Genomic DNA, 23265 nt, shown 5'->3' with positions numbered 1-23265 from the left:
TTTCTCCTCCTTGTCAAGTGAAACAAAGTCTCATTTCTCCCTGAACATGTCGAATTACCATTATTTTAAAAGTTTATGGTTAAGTTAAGTTGGTCCTTCTTGTCAAATCTGTAAAAATTGAAATATTTTATTATTCAAACAATAAAAAACAAAAGAAATAGTGAGTGATGGACATCATCGACTCTCTCATTTGCATATCACTGAGTTGTGCATTTAACAGTCTTGTGAAAAATAAGCGAAACTTAAAAATGTCATAACTTTCTTATTTTACATCCGATTTCGATGAAATTTGCAGCGTTATGTTTGTTTGATTTTTCTCTATCGATTCAAATCAACAATTTTCTGGGGTGGACTTGACCTTTAAGTAATGAGGGAGTTGTACGTGTGTGACATCACAGATCTTGGTCGCATTGCCAATAGGAGGATCTACATGGCATTAGTGATCTCAATATTCAAATGCTCATAACTTTCTTATTATTCATTCAATCTTCCTCAAACTTTCAACAATATGTTTCTTTGATTTTTCTCTTTGATATGGATTCAGCTGGTTTCAAGGGTTTAATTCTCCTTTAAATAAAATATTTGTAGATGGTATACCGGTGAAGCAGTTCATATCTCATTCTGATGGAATATATGAAAATATATTTTAACATACTAACTAAGTATTGCCACTGCTAGAGCGATATCCAAGATGCCCATCTTTCTCTTGCCTGGGTTTGTAGATGACATATCTCCGGAGCTTCAAGGTAATTCATTTTGATGGAATAGGTTCTTAATAAAAGTGATTGTTATTTCAAACCCACTTTGATGAGGCAAGAGTGATAGTCTAGATATTTCTGTTGCCTATACTGTCCATCCCTTGTGCTATGCTAGGTAGTGTATGTACAGTGATCATACATGTGTTTAATAGATGACTCTGGAGGCATTATTCCATGCATGATTGTCTGTGGTTTATGTTCAAGCTTTGTCCAAGATGATTTTAAATGTAAAGGTATATGTATGTAGACAACCCAAAACCAATATGCAGGTCATGTTGAAAGGGAAGTTTCTCTAAAAAAAACCAACAACAGTAATTTGGTGTTCAGAAAGTAAAAAATAGCTAAATTGCTTACGTGGAAGGGTAATTCCTCTTCTTCATACTCTCAAATTTGAAGCTGTAAAAGTATTTTTTTTAAAGAAAAAAGACGGGATAGTTAACACTATTTTTTTAGCGTGCTTTGATGCTGCATCGATATGGCACAATATGTATTAGGTACATACATGTATTATGCTTGAATGAACCTCAAACTATCTCTAAACCTTTTCTCATTCTTTTCAGCTCTCACTGGATTTTTTTTTTACACCTGAGAAGTAACTGATGATTCTCAGTTTGGAATTTGTGAAATGCACTGTCTATCATTTTATAGCTGAGGATGTGATTTTATAAGATCTTTGAAAATCTCAAAATTCATTTTGATCGAGTTATTGTTGGTTTGGCGGTGGTAGGTCACAAATATATGTTTTTTCTTAATTGATTTTTGGGATAACAGTATTGTACACGTAACTCTACATACTGTACGTCCAATCTTTTGGGGCCAAAGAAATCTAGTCCGCTTTAAAAGGAGAAATTTGACTTAGATGAGCTATATATAACACATGATTTGAATAGTCGGGTTTTAAAAAATTGTTCTGACTCGTAGGGGAATATTTGACTTATGGAAAGTCGACTAAAAGGCGGAGTTACCTGTACATGATAAGGCTTTCAACATTATTTTTTCGACCTTGTATGGTTTGAAAAGAAACATAGTATCCATTGATGATATTTTTGAAAAGTGTTTTACATGTACCTTTATCATTTTGTATCACACTCATAAATGAGGCACACCATTTGCTGCGTTTGCATTGGTTCCTGTGCCTGTAGAGTTTGTGGGGAAAAAATGTCGCAATCACAAATTTGCCTTTGAAATTTGTTTTAACAATTGAAATAAGGAAAAATTAGGATAAAAAGGAACAAATCAAAGAATACTGGTATTAACATTAGATACTATATTTATATTTGAAAAGAGAATGTTCTGTATCAAAGTCAAACAAGAGCCTCTATTTTCAGTGTTTGTCTGTATCTCTCAGGTATGAATAAGTAACAGAGAATAAATGTATTGATATATCACATTTAGAGTATAACAAATAAAAATTGGTAGATTTCATTGTGTTTCTAGAAGTTTTGTGTCTTGCATTCCTTATTTTAATGTACTATTTATTTGACCATTGTTACCTGTCTGGTAACCACGGGTGGATCCAGGGGGAGGCTGATCCAGAAATAATGTGATTACAATCAGTGACGTCAACCTTATTTCTTCACGGTTTTTTTTTTTACTGCCACACAAAATTATTTCAGATTTGCTGCCCCCCCCCCCCCCACCTTAAATATGGAATCCACCTCTGCCTGCAAAAACACTAACGTGACAAAGATATTTGCCTGGTCTCAACAAAAACAATGAGATTAGTGTTGATGGAAATCAAGACATGTACATTTATTAAAGCAAAGGATTAATTAATACTCTTTCACCATTCTGGATCAAAAGTTGCTGCTTAAAAGGACAAGTCCACCCCAACCAAAAATTTATTTGAATAAAAAGAGAAAAATCCAACAAGCATAACACTGAAAATTTCATCAAAATTGGATGTAAAATAAGAAAGTTATGACATTTTAAAGTTTCGCTTAATTTCACAAAACAGTCATATGCACATCCTGGTAGGTATGCAAATGAAGAGACTGATGATGTCATCCACTCACTATTTCTTTTGTATTTTATTATGTGAAATATGAAATATTCTAATTTTCTCCTCATTGCCAAGTGAAACAACGATTAACTCCTCCCTGAACACGTGGAATTAGCATTGTTTAATTTCATATGGTTCAGTCAAGTTGGTCCGGATTGTCAAATTTGTAAAAAATGAAATATTGTATAATTCGAACAATAAAAAACAAAATAAATAGTGATAGTCATCATCGACTGACTCATTTGCATGTCACTGAGTTGTGCATATCACTGTTTTGTGAAAAATAAGCGAAACTTTAAAATGCCATAACTTTCTGATTTGACATCCGATTTTGAAGAAATTTTCAGCTTTATGTTAGTCTGATTTTTCTCTACTTATTCAAATGAACATTTTTCTGGGGTGGACTTAACCTTTAAGCTAGGGTTACATGGGAACCGGATCAGCTGCAAATTCATACGAATACACGTATGCGGGTGGTTTCGGGAGTATTCTGTTCTCCCTCTGTGAATGCGAAAAAATTTGGGATTCTGAAACATTCAAAACCATCCAAATCAGGCCGTATTCAGGCAGAATTGGTCCAAATTCATTCAGAAGAATTCAGTTTTAGTGTAACCCTAGCATTTCGAAAATAAAATTGGTTGTTGCCAGAATATAGTGGGAAAATTAAATGGTTAAAGGTTTGGTGGACAGTATTGTTATTTTTTATAGTACAATATGAAAGACCTAGACGTATTTTTAATGATGATTGCAAGTGTATTCTGCATTATGGATGGATGTTCTACTGCACTAATTGCCCATTTTTATCACCTCTATTTTCATAAATCAAATTATGAAAAATAGAATTTGCAATGAATAAAATAAATAAATCCATTGAAGAATAGCAATACATTAAGAAAAAAGGCAATCACACACGTACTACACTAATATATATAATTCATTGCCAGAGCTTGTATTCATGCTATTGATATTTGATATACAATTTTTTATTTCATAAAATACTAAACATGGTGAAATATCAATTTTAATATTTCAAGTATATTTCATACATTTTACTGAAAACATGTAAGTTAAAGCAACAATTTCATCATAAACATTTATGAGAATACAGCAGAAGATATATAGCAATGTGTTAAAACAGCAAATACTTGAGACCAACTTGAAATTCCTTTAGTATATTCAGAATAGAAATAAGACTAAGTTTTATGAAATGCAAGCTTTATTTCTTATTCTACATACATGTACATAATACACTGTATTCTGCCTCAATACATATTTCAATTTTTTGGGGAAAAATGGTATTAAAGGCACTTTTAAACAACTTTCTAAAGTGGCAAATAACTTTGAATAAATTTATCAATACTAGTATTACTATTCTGGGTTCTAAAGGAATCATGAGTAGCAGTCCTAGTAGTAGTAGATAATCAGTGTCATTATTAGTAGCAGTCCTAGTAGTAGTAGATAATCAGTATCATTATTAGTAGCAGTCCTAGTAGTAGTAGATAATCAGTATCATTATTAGTAGCAGTCCTAGTAGTAGTAGATAATCAGTATCATTATTAGTAGCAGTCCTAGTAGTAGTACTTAGATAATCAGTATCATTATTAGTAGCAGTCCTAGTAGTAGTAGATAATCAGTATCATTATTAGTAGCAGTCCTAGTAGTAGTAGATAATCAGTATCATTATAAGTAGCAGTCCTAGTAGTAGATAATCAGTATCATTATTAGTAGCAGTCCTAGTAGTAGTAGATAATCAGTATCATTATTAGTAGCAGTCCTAGTAGTAGTAGATAATCAGTATCATTATTAGTAGCAGTCCTAGTAGTAGTAGATAATCAGTATCATTATTAGTAGCAGTCCTAGTAGTAGTAGATAATCAGTATCATTATTAGTAGCAGTCCTAGTAGTAGTAGATAATCAGTATCATTATTAGTAGCAGTCCTAGTAGTAGTAGATAATCAGTATCATTATTAGTAGCAGTCCTAGTAGTAGTAGATAATCAGTATCATTATTAGAAGCAGTCCTAGTAGTTGTAGATAATCAGTATCATTATTAGTAGCAGTCCTAGTAGTAGTAGATAATCAGTATCATTATTAGAAGCAGTCCTAGTAGTAGTAGATAATCAGTATCATTATTAGTAGCAGTCCTAGTAGTAGTAGATAATCAGTATCATTATTAGTAGCAGTCCTAGTAGTAGTAGATAATCAGTATCATTATTAGTAGCAGTCCTAGTAGTAGTAGATAATCAGTATCATTATTAGTAGCAGTCCTAGTAGTAGTAGATAATCAGTATCATTATTAGAAGCAGTCCTAGTAGTAGTAGATAATCAGTATCATTATTAGTAGCAGTCCTAGTAGTAGTAGATAATCAGTATCATTATTAGAAGCAGTCCTAGTAGTAGTAGATAATCAGTATCATTATTAGAAGCAGTCCTAGTAGTAGTAGATAATCAGTATCATTATTAGAAGCAGTCCTAGTAGTAGTAGATAATCAGTATCATTATTAGTAGCAGTCCTAGTAGTAGTAGATAATCAGTATCATTATTAGTAGCAGTCCTAGTAGTAGTAGATAATCAGTATCATTATTAGTAGCAGTCCTAGTAGTAGTAGATAATCAGTATCATTATTAGTAGCAGTCCTAGTAGTAGTAGATAATCAGTATCATTATTATTATAATCACCATTTTTGTATTACACTGTATACCTGGCACTTATTTTCAACATTGTAAAATGATTAATCACTAAATCTTAGTACCGGTAATCATAGTCCACTGAGTTATCAATAATAAACATGTTGCTAATGGACGGAACATGACATAACTCCATCTATAGTTTATAAGGGGGAATACTTATCAAGGGTTGAAAAAAGGGGTTTTGTAGGTTTACATTGGCATAGAGTATCATCATGGGGGAAGTGAGAGAAGGTGTGATGGAGTGGGGAAATTCAAAATTTCAACCTTTTTTTCTTTATAAAAAATGCTAACGAAATAAAGAAACAAGTTGCAGATTTCTGAGAAAAGAGAGGCGGAATTATTTCCTTTTGCCACTCTTGTGGCCCCTACCTCACCCCCTCTATCATTGCCCCATATGTTTTATACACAACGCCATGCAGATACATGAAAGTTCACCTACCTAATGCTGAACTTGTACAAAATTGAGCGTTTCAAAAAATCTCTTCTAAGTGTCCTGTCTTCCCCTTGTAGTGTCTTTACTACAGAAATCAATTCATTCATTTTCATTTCATTCATTTCATTTTCAACAAAATATAATCAAATAAATACAATCATAACAAGTCAACATCATAAAAATATATACCAAGGTCATTAAATCAACTTGAAAAAGACATGTTATAAGAAAGTATATAACACATCTTTTGCATAATCTGCTCTTAAAAAATATAGCAGATTAAATGCAATTTTGGTTCAATTTGGGGAATATTCAACTTTTGTGACATCATCTTATGCAAGTTTTTAATATTAAATCACTTTAATCAGTTAAAATGGAATATTTGTCTATATTAGTTTTGCTTGGAAGGTGAAGGGGATACATTCTGCTCTCTCACGATCCCAGGAAATTTATGCAGGTACAGTTTATGCGGATTCCCAGATTAATATAGATATCACTTTACTCCCTCTTTAATCTGCTCTCATCATTAATCTGGCAAGGTATAATTTAGGAGATCATGGAACAACTCTTACCATGAAAAACATCACAAACTTGAGTATTCTCAAAGATGTTTTGGAAAAAATAGACCGTTTCACAAAATTGTCCATGAATGACAACTCTACCATCGATAGACACTTACCATGGTGACAATATTCAACAACCACCACATGAGGCCATTCCATAAAGAGTTACAATTATTGCAACTCTGCCTGCCGTTATGGAAACTTTGGTGGTATCATGGCCCAGCAGCCAATCAAGTTACAATAATTGTAAGTCTTTGTGAAACAGGCCCAAGGCAGTAGAAATCTGCCCTATAATTCAAATATATCATATCATGGGGACATTAGAAGAGCCATTCTTTGGTTTAGAAGCTTTACTCTTGTTACCTCTCAAAGAGTTCCTTCCGATTAAATTTACTCATAATTTGGAATTACTCTCCAGTTCCTCAATAGGAGGAATATGATCATCTATGGGACTGACCTGACCAGTGGGTTGTGTGTATGAGCTCAAGATATCAGTAACTGTTGCGGTCCGAAACACCAATCTGTTTGTAATCTCTATCTTGTTGCTATCATCAATAGTGGTGTTCAATTCTAGCATACAGTCTTTATCTGTTTCCTCCTTGGGATGTTCTGGATAATATGCATCACCTAATTATTAGTTATATACAAAATATAAATGAAAATCTATTAGTAAATAAAACATCAGATTTTACAGTCAGGGGAATTCTGGAAAGTATGGTACTATTAGGTTTGGTACTTTTTTGGGGGGTTGTTCTAAACGAACAGAGATTACTGCCGTGATCTGGCAGAACTACGTATTTCCTTTTACGCGATTCTGAGATATTCAAGCTTAAAAATATAAAATTGCTTCTTTAGCTTTCTTTGAAAAAATGGAGAATGGTGTATCAGAATTTTTTGTTTTCCTTTGTCCTGTGGGACACATTTATAAGGAATTGGGACAAAAAATAGTTGATTTCCTCATTAAATCTTGTAATTTTCTTCAATTGTTAAAACTTACGAGCTCTTATACCTGGTTAAATCGACGACTACACTCCTACATGTAGCTTTTGATCAGGCAAAACTACGTATGTCCTGCGCATTGCAAAGTTTTATCAGGCAAAACTACTTATGTCCTGTGCATTGCAAAGTTTTATCGGGCAAAACTACATGTACGTATAATGGATCATATTACTAGGGAGTCCCTGGTATTAACAAACACTTATGAATTCAATATAAAAAATATTCTAATAAAATTCATCAAACTTTCACCAAAAATACACAGATACCTACAGATTAGAAACATTTAGATTGCCAAATTCGTTTTTTTACAATATCTGCTTCCAATCGCACCCCCTTCGCATGTGAAATATTTTGGTCACTTGAAAATTATATTGTATTACCGCACGCATGTTTTCTGTGGGAAAAATTGAGACTGAAAGAACAAAATCACTGATTCGGTCTATCAGCAGATCTACCATGTTATAGATCTAGATCTAACAGTAAAATTATAGCTATGTTGGAACGCTATCATGTTGTTTATTACAAAGACTTTGTGTAAAGGTAAGTTAACTTGTAATGTTTTAGATCGCTAATTCTAAAAGTTAATTCTTATTCTTCTAGTCTTGACGCTAACTAATGTTTAGCAGAAGTTTCCCTTTGGAAAATATGGCACAATGCGACTAATAAGCCAGTTCACGGTTAGCTCATGATCAACTTTTCTCAAATGACCTTTGTGATTTTTCATTAGGATAACCACTATCATTTTCAAATGAAGATGTTGTGTAAGCTTTACGGTAGAGTATTCAAATTCTAAGAACAAAAGCCATTGTATAGACCAGGTGACTAGAATAGTACATCAGGGATAAAGTTTGGAAATCTGTTTTATTGTCTGCCTTTGGCACATTTGACTATTGTTTAGGCTACTGTCAAATACCAGTGATTATGAAGGCTCTATTTATTACTCTTCAGCTTGGATGTGATAAAATGAATATTTTGAAAGGAATACATGAATAATCATCAAATCACAAATGCCTATGTCAGTGAATTTGAAAGCCACCTTCATGGTTTATCTCAAGTGACCTTTTTCTGCTTGTGCGCAGTTAACAACCGTGAACAGGCTTATTCTACTTACAGTGTAGATCTAGAGTCTAGATTTAACTAAAGAGTTAGATCAAAATTTACATGCATAGATCTATTAAAAAATAGTTTATAAACCCTTACTTACTCTAGGCCTACCTTAAAGTTTAGAGATGAGGGTAGGTGTAAGACCTCTATAAACGTATAATTTAACTTAGATCTAGTCTTTGATAAACTCTCATGTTTATCATCTGAACAATGAAGCATACATACAGTCTAGCTTACCTTGTTTCAGTTGGGAAATTTTGATTTTCTCTAAAGCTAAATTCAAATCTGTGTCCCTCTCCAGGCTCTGGAATTTAAAGCCATGGCACCACAGTGACTGTGAGGAGTTTAAATGGCGGTTCCTTATTGCGCTAACTAACATGCAGTAAACTCCCGACCGTTACAATGCAGAAATGTGGGAGATACGTAGTTTTGCCTGATTAATCAAATTCTACTTTCAAAGCTATTGTTCTAATATAACTATGTAAGTAGACTTACGTAGTTTTGCCTTTTCATTATCGTAAAAAATTGAAAATCTACTTTTGTAAGTCGACTTACGTAGTTCTGCCTTTTAAATTTTCTGATTTTTTAGACAATTTTACAAAAACTGGTTTTCGAATCTCAAAAAATGGTGAGATTTAGAACTTGAAATTTTACCAGATGAAAGAGCATATACAAAGAAACTCTAAGAAACAGAAAAACACCAAAAAATGACTTACACACTTTTGCCAGATCACGGCCGATTACCCCATGCTAACATTTACAACTTAAATTTCCACAATAAATGGAAGGTTACTCATAATGATATTCCGCATTTATATAGCGCTTAACCCTATAGCACCTACAGATTCCTATGCATAATGGCAATTACTCACTGGAGGAACCAATAAAACTGGTAATAAGTAGGCATTGTTCCAAACAAATTGAAATAGTTTTTTATAAATTTACTTTTGTTCATTACAAGTTATATTTATTTTGTAGCATAGGACCTGTTGAATAGAATGGTACATGGCAAAGTTCAATCAGTTGTACGAATATTGACCTTTGACAATCGTTTGCAGAGCGAGAAGAAAAAAAACAAAAGTTCGGGTTTCAGCCGCCCCAGTCCCACGCCTTCAAAAAAATGTAAAGTATCACTGACAGAATACTAAAGTTTTCGCCAAATCTTGGATCAAATATGTCAAAAATTAATTCCAACTCACATCTAGTTGTCACTCTGTGTGATATCCAACGTTTTGATTAACATATAGCAACGCCCGAGCTTCTTCGGCGAAGTAAGTGGTTTTTTCCGAGACATGGACGCAGCCATCTTTGCTGAGATTGACTGCGCAACAGTCTGGAACTTGCTACACACCGATGCATGTCAATCGGTTTTTCTCTATTATACTCAATAGGAGCATACACTTTTCTATGCAGATCTATATAGCAGCCAACCTATACGGTATGCACACGCAATATTACCACGGTAAATCATAGACAAGAGATACTATAGCGCAAATAAAACGTACGGGCGGTGAAGGGCGGTTCAGTGTGTAATAGGAAGGGCGGTCTCGGGCGGTTCAGGTGCTATAGGGTTAACACATCAAAACGACGTCTTTAAGCGCTTTAAAGATATATTATTACCCCGGTCATCGGATACTTGCATGCCCGCATACAATGTATGCACCTTCTCCACTCCCTGGGGAGCATTCCAACAAGAGTTCCAAGACTCAATTGCTAGGCATACTACATAGGCTTTCGCATCCTACCGGGTACCCATTTAACACCTGGGTGGAGAGTGGCAAATTGTGGATTGACGCCTTGCCAAAGGACGCTAGGCCATGGCGAGATTCAAACACACGACCCTCTGATTCCAAGGCGAGAGTCAGAACCGCTACACCACGGCGCTTCCACTAAGCTATGTGACAAAAGTAAGACCAGACAAATCTGATGCTTTAAAAAAACTGTGAGAGCTGGTTTAGCCCGGCTGACTCGCAGTCTTAACTTTGATAGCTCTGCCTATTCAAATCCGATAATTATCTATGTAAAATGAAGTATATTAGGTCACAATTACTTCAACCAACCTAGAAATTTATGTGGGAAGCCCTCATCAGCTCCATGGGCTTTCTCAAGCCCAATCAGTCATAATATTCCCTATGCTACATGATGTCTTGTGATCACTAGCAAACAATTGTTGCCAATGAGTATTCATCGACTTTTTTCGTTCTTTTTTATTCAATTTTAGTCATAGTTACACCTTTCCTGACCAAAGGCCCATTTCATATAGACTTGTTATTATAACAAATGCACAATTTCTATAACAAGTTTATAATCAGCCAATCAAATTGAATGATTTCAGTAGCTTTAAACTGTTATTGAAACAGGACCAAGGAGTAGTTTTAACCCTTCTTTAACTGGGGGGGGGTCAAATTGACCCCCCCCCCCCTTCAACAAATTTTGTCACTACGCCATTGTGCAAAATTTTGTGACCATGTTGCTTGCTGACTTTTTACTTTGAAGTCTTGTATATCTTTGACACTGAATTTGCGGCAACCGGGTATGTGGTTCCGAAATTACGCAACATTTTGTAAGTGCGCGTCAGACCCAAAATTGCTCAAAAACGCGATTCCATGTACAATAAGTCAATGCAAATTGGGTTTTTCAACCAAAAATCATAAACATATTATTACCTGTATCTCTACTTTTGTTGCTTTAAATGGATTTATTTTAAGCTATTTATGATCGCAAAAGCCTCCCCAACAAAAAAAAACAAAGAAATACATATAAATTTAAAAAACAATATAATACATAAAAAATTAATTATATTTGGCAATGTTTTTTTAAGATATTTGTAAGAATTATTCTAATTTGTAAAAATGAATACTCTAACCAAAATTTAGCATTCTACTAGCTATATAAAGTGAGTCAAAGGCAAAAACATACACAAAAAACAAATTTCATTCGCTTATCTGCATAATTAATAAGAAATATAAACAATTTCTTTGCGCGCGCAAATTTTCGCGGCAATCACGCAATCAGCGGCCGAGATCTGAAGGGGGGTTAAATTGACCCCCCCCCCCCCCCCCCGTATATCCTGGTCTGAAATAGCCAAGTTGAAATAGGGTTAAAGTGGACATTCGTATTCAAGTTAAAGGGATGGTCCGGGCTGAAAGTATTTATAGCTTAATAAATAGAGTAGAATTCACTGAGCAACATGTTAAAAATTTCATCAAAATCGGATAACAAATAACAAAGTTATTGAATTTTAAAGTTTAGCAATATTTTGTGAAAACGGCCGTCATGAATATTCATTAGGTGGGCTGAAGATGTCACATCCCCACTTGTTCTTTTGTACTTTATTATATGAAATTAGGTTTATTCAAATATTTTCGTCCAAGAACTAGAAAAATTGGATTAACAACTGATTTAGTGCATTAGATATTTACTGCTGCAACTTATTTCATTATAAGGGAGACATATTATTCACACAAGTATGAAATAATGAAAAAAATATGATTTTATGTAATAAAATAAGAAAACGGAAAGTGGGGATGTGACATCATCAGCGAACCTAATGAATATTCATGACGACTGTTTTCACAAAATATTGCTAAACTTTAAACTTTAATAACTTTATTATTTGTTATCCGATTTTGATGAAATTTTTCGGCATTTTGCTCAGTGAATTCTACTTTATGTATTAAGATGTAAATATTTTCAGCCCAGACCATCAATTTAAGGTAAAGTTGAGAGGGAGGGGGGTCTGATCATTTCTAGGCTTGAGAAAGTCCACTGGAGTGGAGCAAAGCTTGTCACACAAAAATCAAGGTTGCTAGCAGTCTTAAATTTTTCATTAACTCTTTGTGCGCTGGACCATGAACCCCTCTGTGCTGAATTATTTTCAGGGAGGGAAACAATGCATTGTTTGCTTGAGCGTGAAATGCGAAGTTCGCACGGCACCAAGTGTGCATACGTGCGAAGTACGCATGGAAAGGGTTAAATGACCACAACCAAACAATAAAGGTTGTCTGTTTTCACTGTTCATGTATGCTCCCTCTATCATTAAAATGAATCATTAAAGCTTACAGTTTTGCTCCATAATAAAAATTGATCAGAATATCAAAGCAATAAAAAAAGCATAAAAGGGTGGTCTTAAATTGTGAGTTTGAATAGATATTCTTTCACGTTTACAAAAAGTTCCTTATACATACCTGGTAATAAAGAGACAACACCATCTTCAAGATTACATCTAACTGGTAGGTACCGCTCTGTGCCATCATATGCTCTACTCTTTGAAAACTGATAGAGCTGGTCAAAACATTCAAACCTGTTAAATTAGAATGAAAACAGAAAATATTAACAGTTCAGTTGAATATTCAGTATCAGTACAAAGGCCCATGTCACCAATAGTCTATGATCCGATTTCAGTAAGAACAGGGCTTTGCAATTATACTTCTAATAGAACAAATGGAATGATCTTTTGAAGTTCAGAAAAATAATAAATCTAGATAAATCACAAGCCTTTAGTTTAGAGTAATGGTCAAATTAGCTTGAAATACGAGCTGATAAAACTTTTCATATGACACGATTTTATAATCATATGAACTACATGTAACAATGAGTCAAAGGATGTTTTGGAACTCTGGACAATAGTATATACAGTGTATTTCATGTTACACATTCTATTCAAAAGTCTGGTAATAGACCAATTGTATGGTGTGTGTGTGTGTGTGTGTATCAACATCGGTAGAGGCACTGGCCGTAAAACATTAGCTTCATTAGATGAATAGAATAGTTTGGCTTCATAATCCATGTACTGTATGTTTTGAGAAACCTTCATGAATGTAAAATACACACCAAGATGAAACTGTTAAAGGTCAAGTCCACCCCAGTAAAATGTTGATTTGAATATTTAGAGAAAAATCAAACAAGCATAACGCTGAAAATTTCATCAAGATCAGATGTAAAATTAGAAAGTTATGGCATTTCAAAGTTTCGCGTATTTTTCACAAAACAGTGATATGTGTGATGTGACGAGCACAATAAATAATACGTCTTGACTCTAAGAGATACAGTTGCTGAGTGTGTTTATTAAGGTGCCAATTGACTAGCACGAATGTATCAATCTCAACAGTAGATGGCGCAATACAAAGTATCCAGAATACAAACATACCAATAATATGCACAACTCAGTGACATGCAATGAGTCAGTCGATGATGTCTATCACTCACTATTTCTTTTGTTTTCTATTGTTTGAATTATTATTTTTTTCTTTTTTGAATCTTTATTGCTTCAATAAAACAAAATATATGTACAATATTCATCGTGTACAACAAGATACATTAAGATACATCAATATTCATCGTAATCAAGATAAAGTACATCATTAAATACATAACAAATAAAAGCAAGTCTCAAATTGGTTCAAAATTTAATAGTAAAAGGTCTCCATTTTTTATAATGTAGCATCTCCTTGCCCTTTTTTAAAGCAATAAACTTTTCAACATTTTCAACAAATTTCAACTCATTTATGAATAAATGTAACGATAGTTGTCCTTCTTGACATTTTTTTCTGAAAATCAAGTAGTTTGCAAATAAAATTATTGTGTTTGAGAGATGTTGAAACTTACTTGGAACACCAAAACATATATCAATATTTGAAAATTTGTGACAACTTATATTGTGGAAATTCAACCAAGTATTTACCTCCGTCCAAAACTTAGAAACAATAGGGCATAAACAGAATAAGTGTATCAAAGTTTGTGGTTCAGTTTTTACAAAAATTACACAATGGTGAATTCTTCACACCTATCTTAAATAAATACTCATTAGTTGATATACGACGGTGAATAAACTTATACTGGAACATTCTGATTTTTTAATCCAAAGTAACCCAATAATTAGTCAAAAATCTATTTTGCCATTGGATCAAAAGACTTAGATCTACATTTAGATCATCAGACCATTTTTCACACTGCTTGGTTTCTGATATATCTAAACAATGTTTTTTTTTTAAGTTTTGGAATAATACTAAATACATGTAAATATACAAATTTTTGAATTATTAGAGATTTGATGAGTTATCTTCCCAGCTAATGATAACGTTCTCATATTCCATACTTTCAGTAGATTGTCAGCCTGTTGTATTTCATCATCGAAATTTAAATGATATATGTCCAATTCATCAGAAACAGGTATTTTTATTCCTAGATAAGAGAATGCATCTTTTACCCATTTAACTTTACTTTCTTTGAAATTATTATTTTTAACACTATCTAGCCGTATTACGCTATCTTTTCCATGTTTATGTTTAAACCTGACATATTTCCAAAATGAGTTAGGATAGAACAACAATTTTCAAGATTTTTCTCCGTAGCTGATAAGTATATGATTGTATCATCTGCATATTGGCTTAATCGTATTTCTTTATTTTCAAACTGAATCCCTTGTATCTCTGTAGATCTGTCTTATCAATGCCCCTAAAATTTTGGCCCCTATTATAAAAAGATATGGGGAGAGTGGTCACCCCTGCCTTACCCCTCTCTCAATATAAACAAGTGGAACGCCTCTGGCAGTCTCGCCTGCATTACGCGATTTAATATAGCAGCAGTGCTAACTTTGAAAACTACTATAAAATAATCATTCACAAAACACCATTCATATAATGACATAATACCACATTGACCATAAATGACATTTGAACGATGACTTAAGACTTGTCAACTACACCCATGTCCACATTTCATTCACTCTATCCATAAACTTTCAAAGTTATGATGGCAATTCAACAATTACCCCAACATGGCCTAAGTTTATTGACCTTAACTGACCTTTGACCTTGGTTTTGTGACCTGAAACTCACAGGGGATGTTCAGTGATACTTGATTACTCTTGTATCCCAAGTTTTATGAACTAGATCCATAAACTTTCATAGTTAGGATGGTAATTCAACAAATACCCCCAACATGGGCAAAGTTTATTAACCTTAACTGACCTTTGACCTTGGTTTTGTGACCTGAAACTCACAGGGGATGTTCAGTGATACTTGATTACTCTTGTATCCCAAGTTTTATGAACTAGATCCATAAACTTTCATAGTTAGGATGGTAATTCAACAAATACCCCCAACTTGGCCAAAGTTTTTTGTTGAAGTTTCTTTTTTCTAAGTTTAAGAAATATTTAGTATTCTTTTCACCTTCCGCAACCCATAATGCTCTGGTGCGGACCATTACTCCTTTCATGTAACTTTCATGAAGATTTATCAAATCAGCTTCCTCACATTTCATACATTCTTTAAGTTCTTCATTATTTGGATCTTGCTGTAATAATCGTCTTAAAAAATCAATGTTTTTTGTCTTTTTTTCTATTTTCTGTTTTCTTTCATATTTGGAAATTGTGATTACTTTTTGTTTAATATATTTTAAAAATTCCTTTTTTTTTTGTAACATCAGATATGTCATTTTCCCCTAAAAATGTTGTTATCGTTGTTCTTATATCGTCTTAAATTATACTTTCATTCATAAACAGTGAATTGTTTAATTTCCAAAATCCATGCCCTCTCCTTGGAACCAAGCTATTTATTTTGATACTGATTGCCGAATGATTGCTCCGATAACCATATTTCATATCACATTCATCAATAAAGTCTCTCAATGAGCTGGATATTAGAAAAAAATCTATTCTGCTTTGAGAAAAATTAGACTGCCATGTGTACTGAGTCGGATTGTTTTGAGTGGTCCGGATGCATCTTCTTTAGGCCCTTCTTTGTATTTTATTACTCTCGGGACCGAGTTGGGGATGAACGCGAATTTATTTCCATTCCGTAATTCTTTGACCTTTGCCATCAGTCGTTGGTGATCCTTCCTCGTGTCTAGGTGAACATCGTTGCTAATTCTGATTCTTGCGCCATGAATACGAACATCTTTAAGCGCCGGGCTCTTCTTCAAGATTGCCTCGCGATCAGTGAAGCGTAGTAGTTTAACATGAATGGGCCTTGGTCGCTTGACCGAGGACGGGATATGCGTGGTGTACGGTGGGCACGTTCTACTTCGACGTTTTCCATATGCAAATGAGATGCAAAAAATTGACGGGCGTATTTTGCACAGTCCTGACGTGGAATTCTCCTCACCCTCTGGTATGCCATGAAGGATTACATTGTTTTGTTTACTTCTATTCACCAAATCAACAACGCTCTTTCTCATCTCATTTACATAGCCGTAATCTGCTTTAATTGTGTTGATTCTATCAATTTCTATCTTAATTTCTTCAACTTCAGACTCTAGAAATCCGGTACCGTTCTCTAAATCAGAAACCCTTGTATCTAAGGATTGCAGCTTCACTTCAATATTAGTGATTTTGTCATTTATCATATCGACTTTCTTGCTCACATTTTCAAGCACAGAGACTTTGTTTAGAATATCATGTAGCATCGATTCAATGTTATCTGAACGTACCTCTGAACGAGTCTCAGCTTTTCCTTGTATGTTGGGAGGGGCTTCGTCAAGAGATATGTCTATTTCAGTGTTATCCTCCGAATTAGCCGATCTCAGCCGCTTAAATCCAAACATGGTGTAATCCAACAGTGGTAGTAGAATTCAAAGTCCAAAAATTTAGACCGATTTAAAACAATTTTTATTGCAGCTCCTTACACTATACGTCCTACGCTTCAATTTATCAGGGCGCCCTCTCCTTCCATTTATCAGGGCGCCCTTGTTTGAATTATACAATATTTCAATTTTTACAGATTTGACAATAAGGACCTACTTGACTGAACAATATAGTATTATAAACAATGCTAATTCCATATGTTCAGGGAGGAATTAATCGTTGTATCACTTGACAGTGAGAAGAAAATTAGAATATTTCATATAATAAAATACAAAAGAAATAGTGAGTGGATGACGTCATTAGTTTCCTCATTTGCATACCGATCAGGATGTGCATATAACTGTTTTGTGAAATTAAGCGAAACTTTAAAATGTCATAACTTTCTTATTTTACATCCGATTTTGATGAAATTTTCAGTGTTATGCTTGTTGGAGTTTTCTCTTTTTATTCAAATCAACTTTTTTTTGGGGGTGGACTAGTCCTTTAACAATTACAAAATTCTAACTGAATTCAACACATAACCAAACAGTACATGTATTAAATCAACAGTAAACAGCAAACAAGCATCTGCCAAATTAATCTGGTATAAAACACATCTCTAAAGAGTGTTGTGGATTCAAAGCCTATTCTAGGCATAAAAAATATGCTACATGTACACTCAACCCTGCAAGTTGTACAGTGTATGTGAATTTATTCCTTGAAACTCACATGGAACAGCTTCTGATAAAATAATTGTCCAGTACAGTATAGGCAGGTAGGCCTATTGTCATCGGTTTATAAATTACCTGAGAAGTCGCCTGAACTCGTACACTTGGGGTGGTGGAAGATATGTCTTTGCATTTGAAAACAGCTGCAAACTTTCCAATGGTGTAACCCACTGTAGTTTTGGGGAATGGGAAGGATAGGGATTGAAAATAAAACCAATCAGTAATTACAAGTGAATAATGAATTACATGTAGGCAAACCAATTAGAATAAAAAATAATTCATGAATATTAACTTTCCTGTATCACAAAATGAAAATGAATCTTTTGGCATTAGATTGTCTCACAAAAAGTCACGTCATCACAATGATACCTGTTTGTATCCAATTTTTTTTAAAACTTATTGCACGAATTAGAAAATAGAAATTGAAGCAGAAACTATCATGAAATTGCCACAGCGCACAAGGAGCATAATGGCATGAAATGTTGAAAGGGGTCCCCTAAAAAAAAAACTTTTTAGGCTTGCTTAAAAGGTCAAATCCAGTTCTGGGGGGGGGGGGGGGAGGTGTTACACCCACAAATGTAATAAACACCCACAAATGTAATAACGCCCACAAATGTAATAACACCCACAAATGTAATAACACTTTACCCAAAAATGTAATAATTTCACCCACAAATGTAAAAATGCCTTTTACCCACAAATGTTCTAATTTTTGATCGCCCACAAATGTAATGACTTTACCCACAAATGTAATAAATTTGAAGGGATTTTTGGCGAATCTGTTCTGAACTAAAACCCTATAGTAATGCGTTCATATAGCGCAAAGTCACAGTCTTTTTCTTCCAGACCCGGTTAACATTTAAAGGACAAGTCCGCCCCAACAGAAAGTTGATTTGAATAAAAAGAGAAAAATCCAACAAGCATAACACTGAAAATTTCATCAAAATCAGATGTAAAATAAGAGTTATGACATTTTAAAGTTTCTCCTAATTTCACAAAAGAGTTATATGTACATCCTGGCTGGTCTGCAAATGAGGAGACTATGACGTCATCCACACACTATTTCTTTTTTTATTTTATTATATGAAATATTCTAATTTTCTCCTCATTGTCAAGTGATACGATTAATTCCTCCCTGAACATGTGGAATTAGCATTGTTTAATACTATATTGTTCAGTCAAGTTGGTCCTTATTGTCAAATCTATAAAAAATGAAATACTGTATAATTCAAACAATAAAAAACAAAAGAAATAGTGAGTGATGGACATCATCAACTGACTCACCTAGTTGTGCATATCACTGTTTTGTGAAAAATAAGCAAACCTTTAAAATGTCATAACTTTCTTATTTTACATCCAATTATGATGAAATATTCAGCACTATGCTAGTTTGATTTTTCTCTATTCAAGCCAGTATTATCCTGGGTTGGACTTGACTTATAAACAAAGATCCCAAAATTAATTTTTCTTAATGTTGAATACCATAGAAATATCACATAATCTTTCCTCCAGACCCAGATATTTTAAATAGCAAATAATAATAGAAATAATAAATAAATAACAATAAAAACAAACGAAGATCCCACAATCTTATTAATGTTGAATAACATGGAAATATAGCGTAGTCTTTAATACAGACCAAGTTATTGGCGTGTGAAACCCTACCCTTAACAAGTATTGGAAACAAAACGAAACTATTGGCAAGAGTTCCCTGAATTGAAACCCAAAACAAGTACAGCGATATTTCAATGTTATGTCACGGACGTTGGTTTTACCTTTACCTACATCATTGGGTTTACTAGCGCAATTCGTACTCTAAACACGTAGTGTTGACTCTTGGGGCAAAAAGTACATCCTTTATAAGACATTTTAGTATACCCTCGCAAATTTGACCCTAAACACGTAGCTTTCCTATCGAAAATAGATACCCTTTTTTCATTATTTTAGTGATTTTGACACCCTTATTACGTTACGTACGTAACGTGCCCTATCTTGGAAAAGACATCCTTTTTACGTGTTTTTGGGGTCGCACATGGTATCCACTCGTCAATGTGAGTGCCCCCCCCCCCCGGGTCATTTGCATGTCACTGAGTTGTGCATATCTCTGTTGTGAAAAATAAGCGAAACTTTAAAATGCCATAACTTTCTTATTTTACATGCGATTTTGATGAAAATTTCAGCACTATGCTAGTTTGATTTTTCTCTTTTTATTGAAATCAACATTTTCCTGGGGTGGACTTGACCTTTAAATAAACTGGTCTGGTAAAACTGAGTATGCGTTATCACAGGGTTTTATAGTTTGGAAGATGGTGGGGACTAAGTTTTAAGATTAATGTTTCGCTTAATTCGTATTTTTAAAAGAACCGAGTGTGGGGTAAAGACAATGCTCTAAACCCAAGCATTATAACTGACTTTAATTTTGAAGATTGGCCTTGGCTTTGAAGTTTTTTTTATTTTTGTTCATTTTGTAAATAACCATGTCTAAACGAAAGACTAAGCTTAATACTCCTCTTATTCCACAGGAATAATGTTATGAGAGGGTCTTGATTTTTTAAGATTGTTTAAATTATTTTTTATAATGACTGGGTCTGAAATAAAGACAATGCTCTAAACACATGCTTTTCTACATGGTCCTAGTTCGGAGGATTGTTTGTTCTTAGATTCGTTTTTGGGGGGTTGGGTTTTATTGCTTTTTATTCTTAAAATAACTTTGTCTGGAGGATAGTCTACAATTGATCTTCATGTTATTCCACAGGAATTAGAGTGTTGGATATTTGTTTTATAATATTTTTAAAAACTATTTTATTTTTCTTTAAATAATAACCAAGGCTGGAGAAAGGATGTTTGCGTTACCCATGCATTATTACAATGTTTTGTAGGGGTCTTACCGGTAGTTTGTATTAAAAAAACTGGGAGTGGGGTAAAGACAAAGCTCTAAACCCATATTTCTTTACTGGGTGTAAATTTTGAAGATTGGTTTTAGATTTGAAGTTTTTTATTCATTTTTTAAATAACCGGGTCTGGAGGAAAGAATACGCTTTAAAATTTGTGTTATTCCACAAGAATAAGAATATGATAGGGCAGGGATTCTCAAATGGTGGCGCACCGAGCCTTGCGGAGTGGCGTTTGGGAGCAGGTATAAAAAAGAGAGAAAAAATAAGGTAAAATTGGTGAGAAAAAATGTATCTACCAGTAACCTGGAAATGAGGATTTGGTGATCATTTTAATACAAAGAGAAAACAAAAACTCTTTACTTGACACTTAATTGCTAATTGATTTCCTCAAATTTTGTCCAATTTAGCACTCGATAACCCCTATTATGGAGGATCGATGGCAGAGGCGTCGATCCTGGGGGGGGGGGGCGATCGCCCCACCAATGAAAATATTGGGGGGGGGGCAAACATATCGTTTTGCCCCCCCCCCCCCTCCCAATAATTCCGGATGTGCAAAAATAAAATAAGATTGTAATGTTCAGCAAGCAAGATTGAGATACACAACTCGTTCTTTATTTCAAATCGTTCTCAAAATGTCTGCTTTTCAGATTGGAATATAAAAATTTTCAGCTCGCGCTTCGCGCTCGCATCATTTCTGTAGCAAAAACCCATACTTTCCATGATTAAATAGGTGAATAGAATGTCCTGTTTTCAGTAAATCTCAAAAGGAACTCCCGTTTCGCTTTGCAATAATCTTTTGTTGGATATATAGCGTGTTCTTTATCAAAAACGTCCATTAACTGTCAATTTTTTCAGCTCGAAATATCAACATTTTCAGCTCGCGCTTTACGCTCGCATCTATTGTTCTTTTAGATACCAATCTTAATCATTGGTACCAATAATGCTTAGAATATCAAGCTTTCAGGTCAGAATATAAATAAATTTTAGTCCTAAACAGGTACCCTTTTCCTGTTTAAAGGTCAGCTCGCGCTTCTCGCTCGCATTAATTTGTTGGTGAGATACTTGTCGGTATCTCATAAGTCATATATATATATATATATATATATATATATATATGATATATGCCTATGTATGGGTGAGGTTGTTTGTTTTGTATGATCGAGCGCCTTTGGAACGTTTGGATTCATGATTTTGCCCCCCCCCAATCTAAAAAATGGATCGACGCCCCTGATCGATGGAGTTCTCCTTTTTATTCATTCTATGCTGTACAAAGTTTATGTGCCACATAAGTGATTTGGAAACCCGTTTGTAGGATTTCTCTTTCAACGGCGAGAAATTTTGCATTTCCAGAGTATACGTTTTGGTTAGGAGTTAAACATCAAATAATAGGATATTCAAAGTACATCCTGATCATAAAAGATTATGAATTTGGGACATTACAAACAGAAACTTTGTTTCCGGAGCCGATTAAAATCCGAAGTTGTAAAAGTGAAATACATGTATGGTCAGATGTATTGCCTGCCGTGATTGCCTGCATGTACTCTTGCTTAACACGAGTTGTAGAGAGAGAGGGGCAGTTTGGGGCGTTAGTGCAGTGCAAAGCCTAATTTTCAGCCCTTGCAAAATCGGGGAACGTAACTTCAGCCACTGGCGTACAGATGTGGGTGGGGATGGGGGCCCCCCAAGTGTTTCATGGCCAAGAAAAAAAAAGAGAAAAGGAAAGGGAAAGAGTGGAACATTGTATTTTCTTAATATTATGTCAAAATATAGATTTTTGTATTGAAAAGATCAATATTTTTGCTTCAGCTGCCATATCTAGCCCCCTCATTTTTTTTTACTCATTACACCACTTGCTTCAGCCAATAGATCTGGTGCAAAACAGTTTGAACTAGTGGTATCATTGGTATGTTGTGAAAAAGTCACTGGTAATTTTTCTTTTAATATTGATATTGTGTAGTTTGTTGGCATTTGTATTTCTTCTGTTGATATTAATTAGAGCCCCTCTGGGCAATTTAAAAGGCCTCATATTCCAAAACTTCTGGGGGCTCTGCCCCCTCGACCCCCACCAGGGGTCTCTGGATCCCCTCCGCTGATACATTGCTGGTTTGCGTAATGGATAGTGGAGCATTACAGATTCTCAACAAGAAATTGGCGCTTCAAAAAAAGTAATTGAGAATGGCTGTGATAGGGTCTTACTTTAGGTTTTGTTTTCGTAATTTTTTCAATGACTAGGTCTGGAATAAAGACAACCTCTAAACCTCAGTTTTATTACAGGTTCTTAGTTTTAAGGATTTGTTGGTCTTATAGATTTTGAGGTTTTTTATCATTACTATTAGCATTATTTTGAAGAAAAAAATACTGGTTGAAAGACTAAGATTATGAGGTCTTTATAGTGTTTTTTATTATTATTCATAATTTTGAAATAACAGGGTTTGGAGGAAAGACTATGCTATATTTCCATTTTATTCAACATTAATAAGTCTTTATACTGTTTTTGTTGTTGTATTGTTATTCATAATTTTGAAACAACTG

At 34.1% G+C, this 23265-nt stretch overlaps 1 protein-coding gene across 3 annotated transcripts in view; it reads right to left on the bottom strand.

Moving 5' to 3' along the window:
- Positions 1–2491: 2491 nt before the first annotated feature.
- The window catches only part of LOC129263477 (acyl-coenzyme A diphosphatase NUDT19-like), a 33853-nt gene continuing 13079 nt past the window's right edge, over positions 2492–23265 (bottom strand). For all 3 annotated transcript variants that reach the window (XM_064103872.1, XM_064103881.1, XM_064103887.1), the window contains exons 3-5: positions 17918–18009; positions 12736–12851; positions 2492–7072 (exon numbers count right to left, since the gene is read on the bottom strand). In XM_064103872.1, coding sequence (XP_063959942.1) covers positions 6840–7072; positions 12736–12851; positions 17918–18009 — 441 coding nt within the window. In that variant the 3' untranslated portion in view covers positions 2492–6839. The remainder of the gene's footprint in view (positions 7073–12735; positions 12852–17917; positions 18010–23265) is intronic.

The sequence above is a fragment of the Lytechinus pictus genome, chromosome 1, assembly GCF_037042905.1.
Source record: "Lytechinus pictus isolate F3 Inbred chromosome 1, Lp3.0, whole genome shotgun sequence".
In the NCBI taxonomy this organism is placed as follows: Eukaryota; Metazoa; Echinodermata; class Echinoidea; order Temnopleuroida; family Toxopneustidae; genus Lytechinus; species Lytechinus pictus.
Note: the sequence above shows the minus strand (reverse complement) of the source record. Positions and strands in the feature narration are given on the sequence as shown.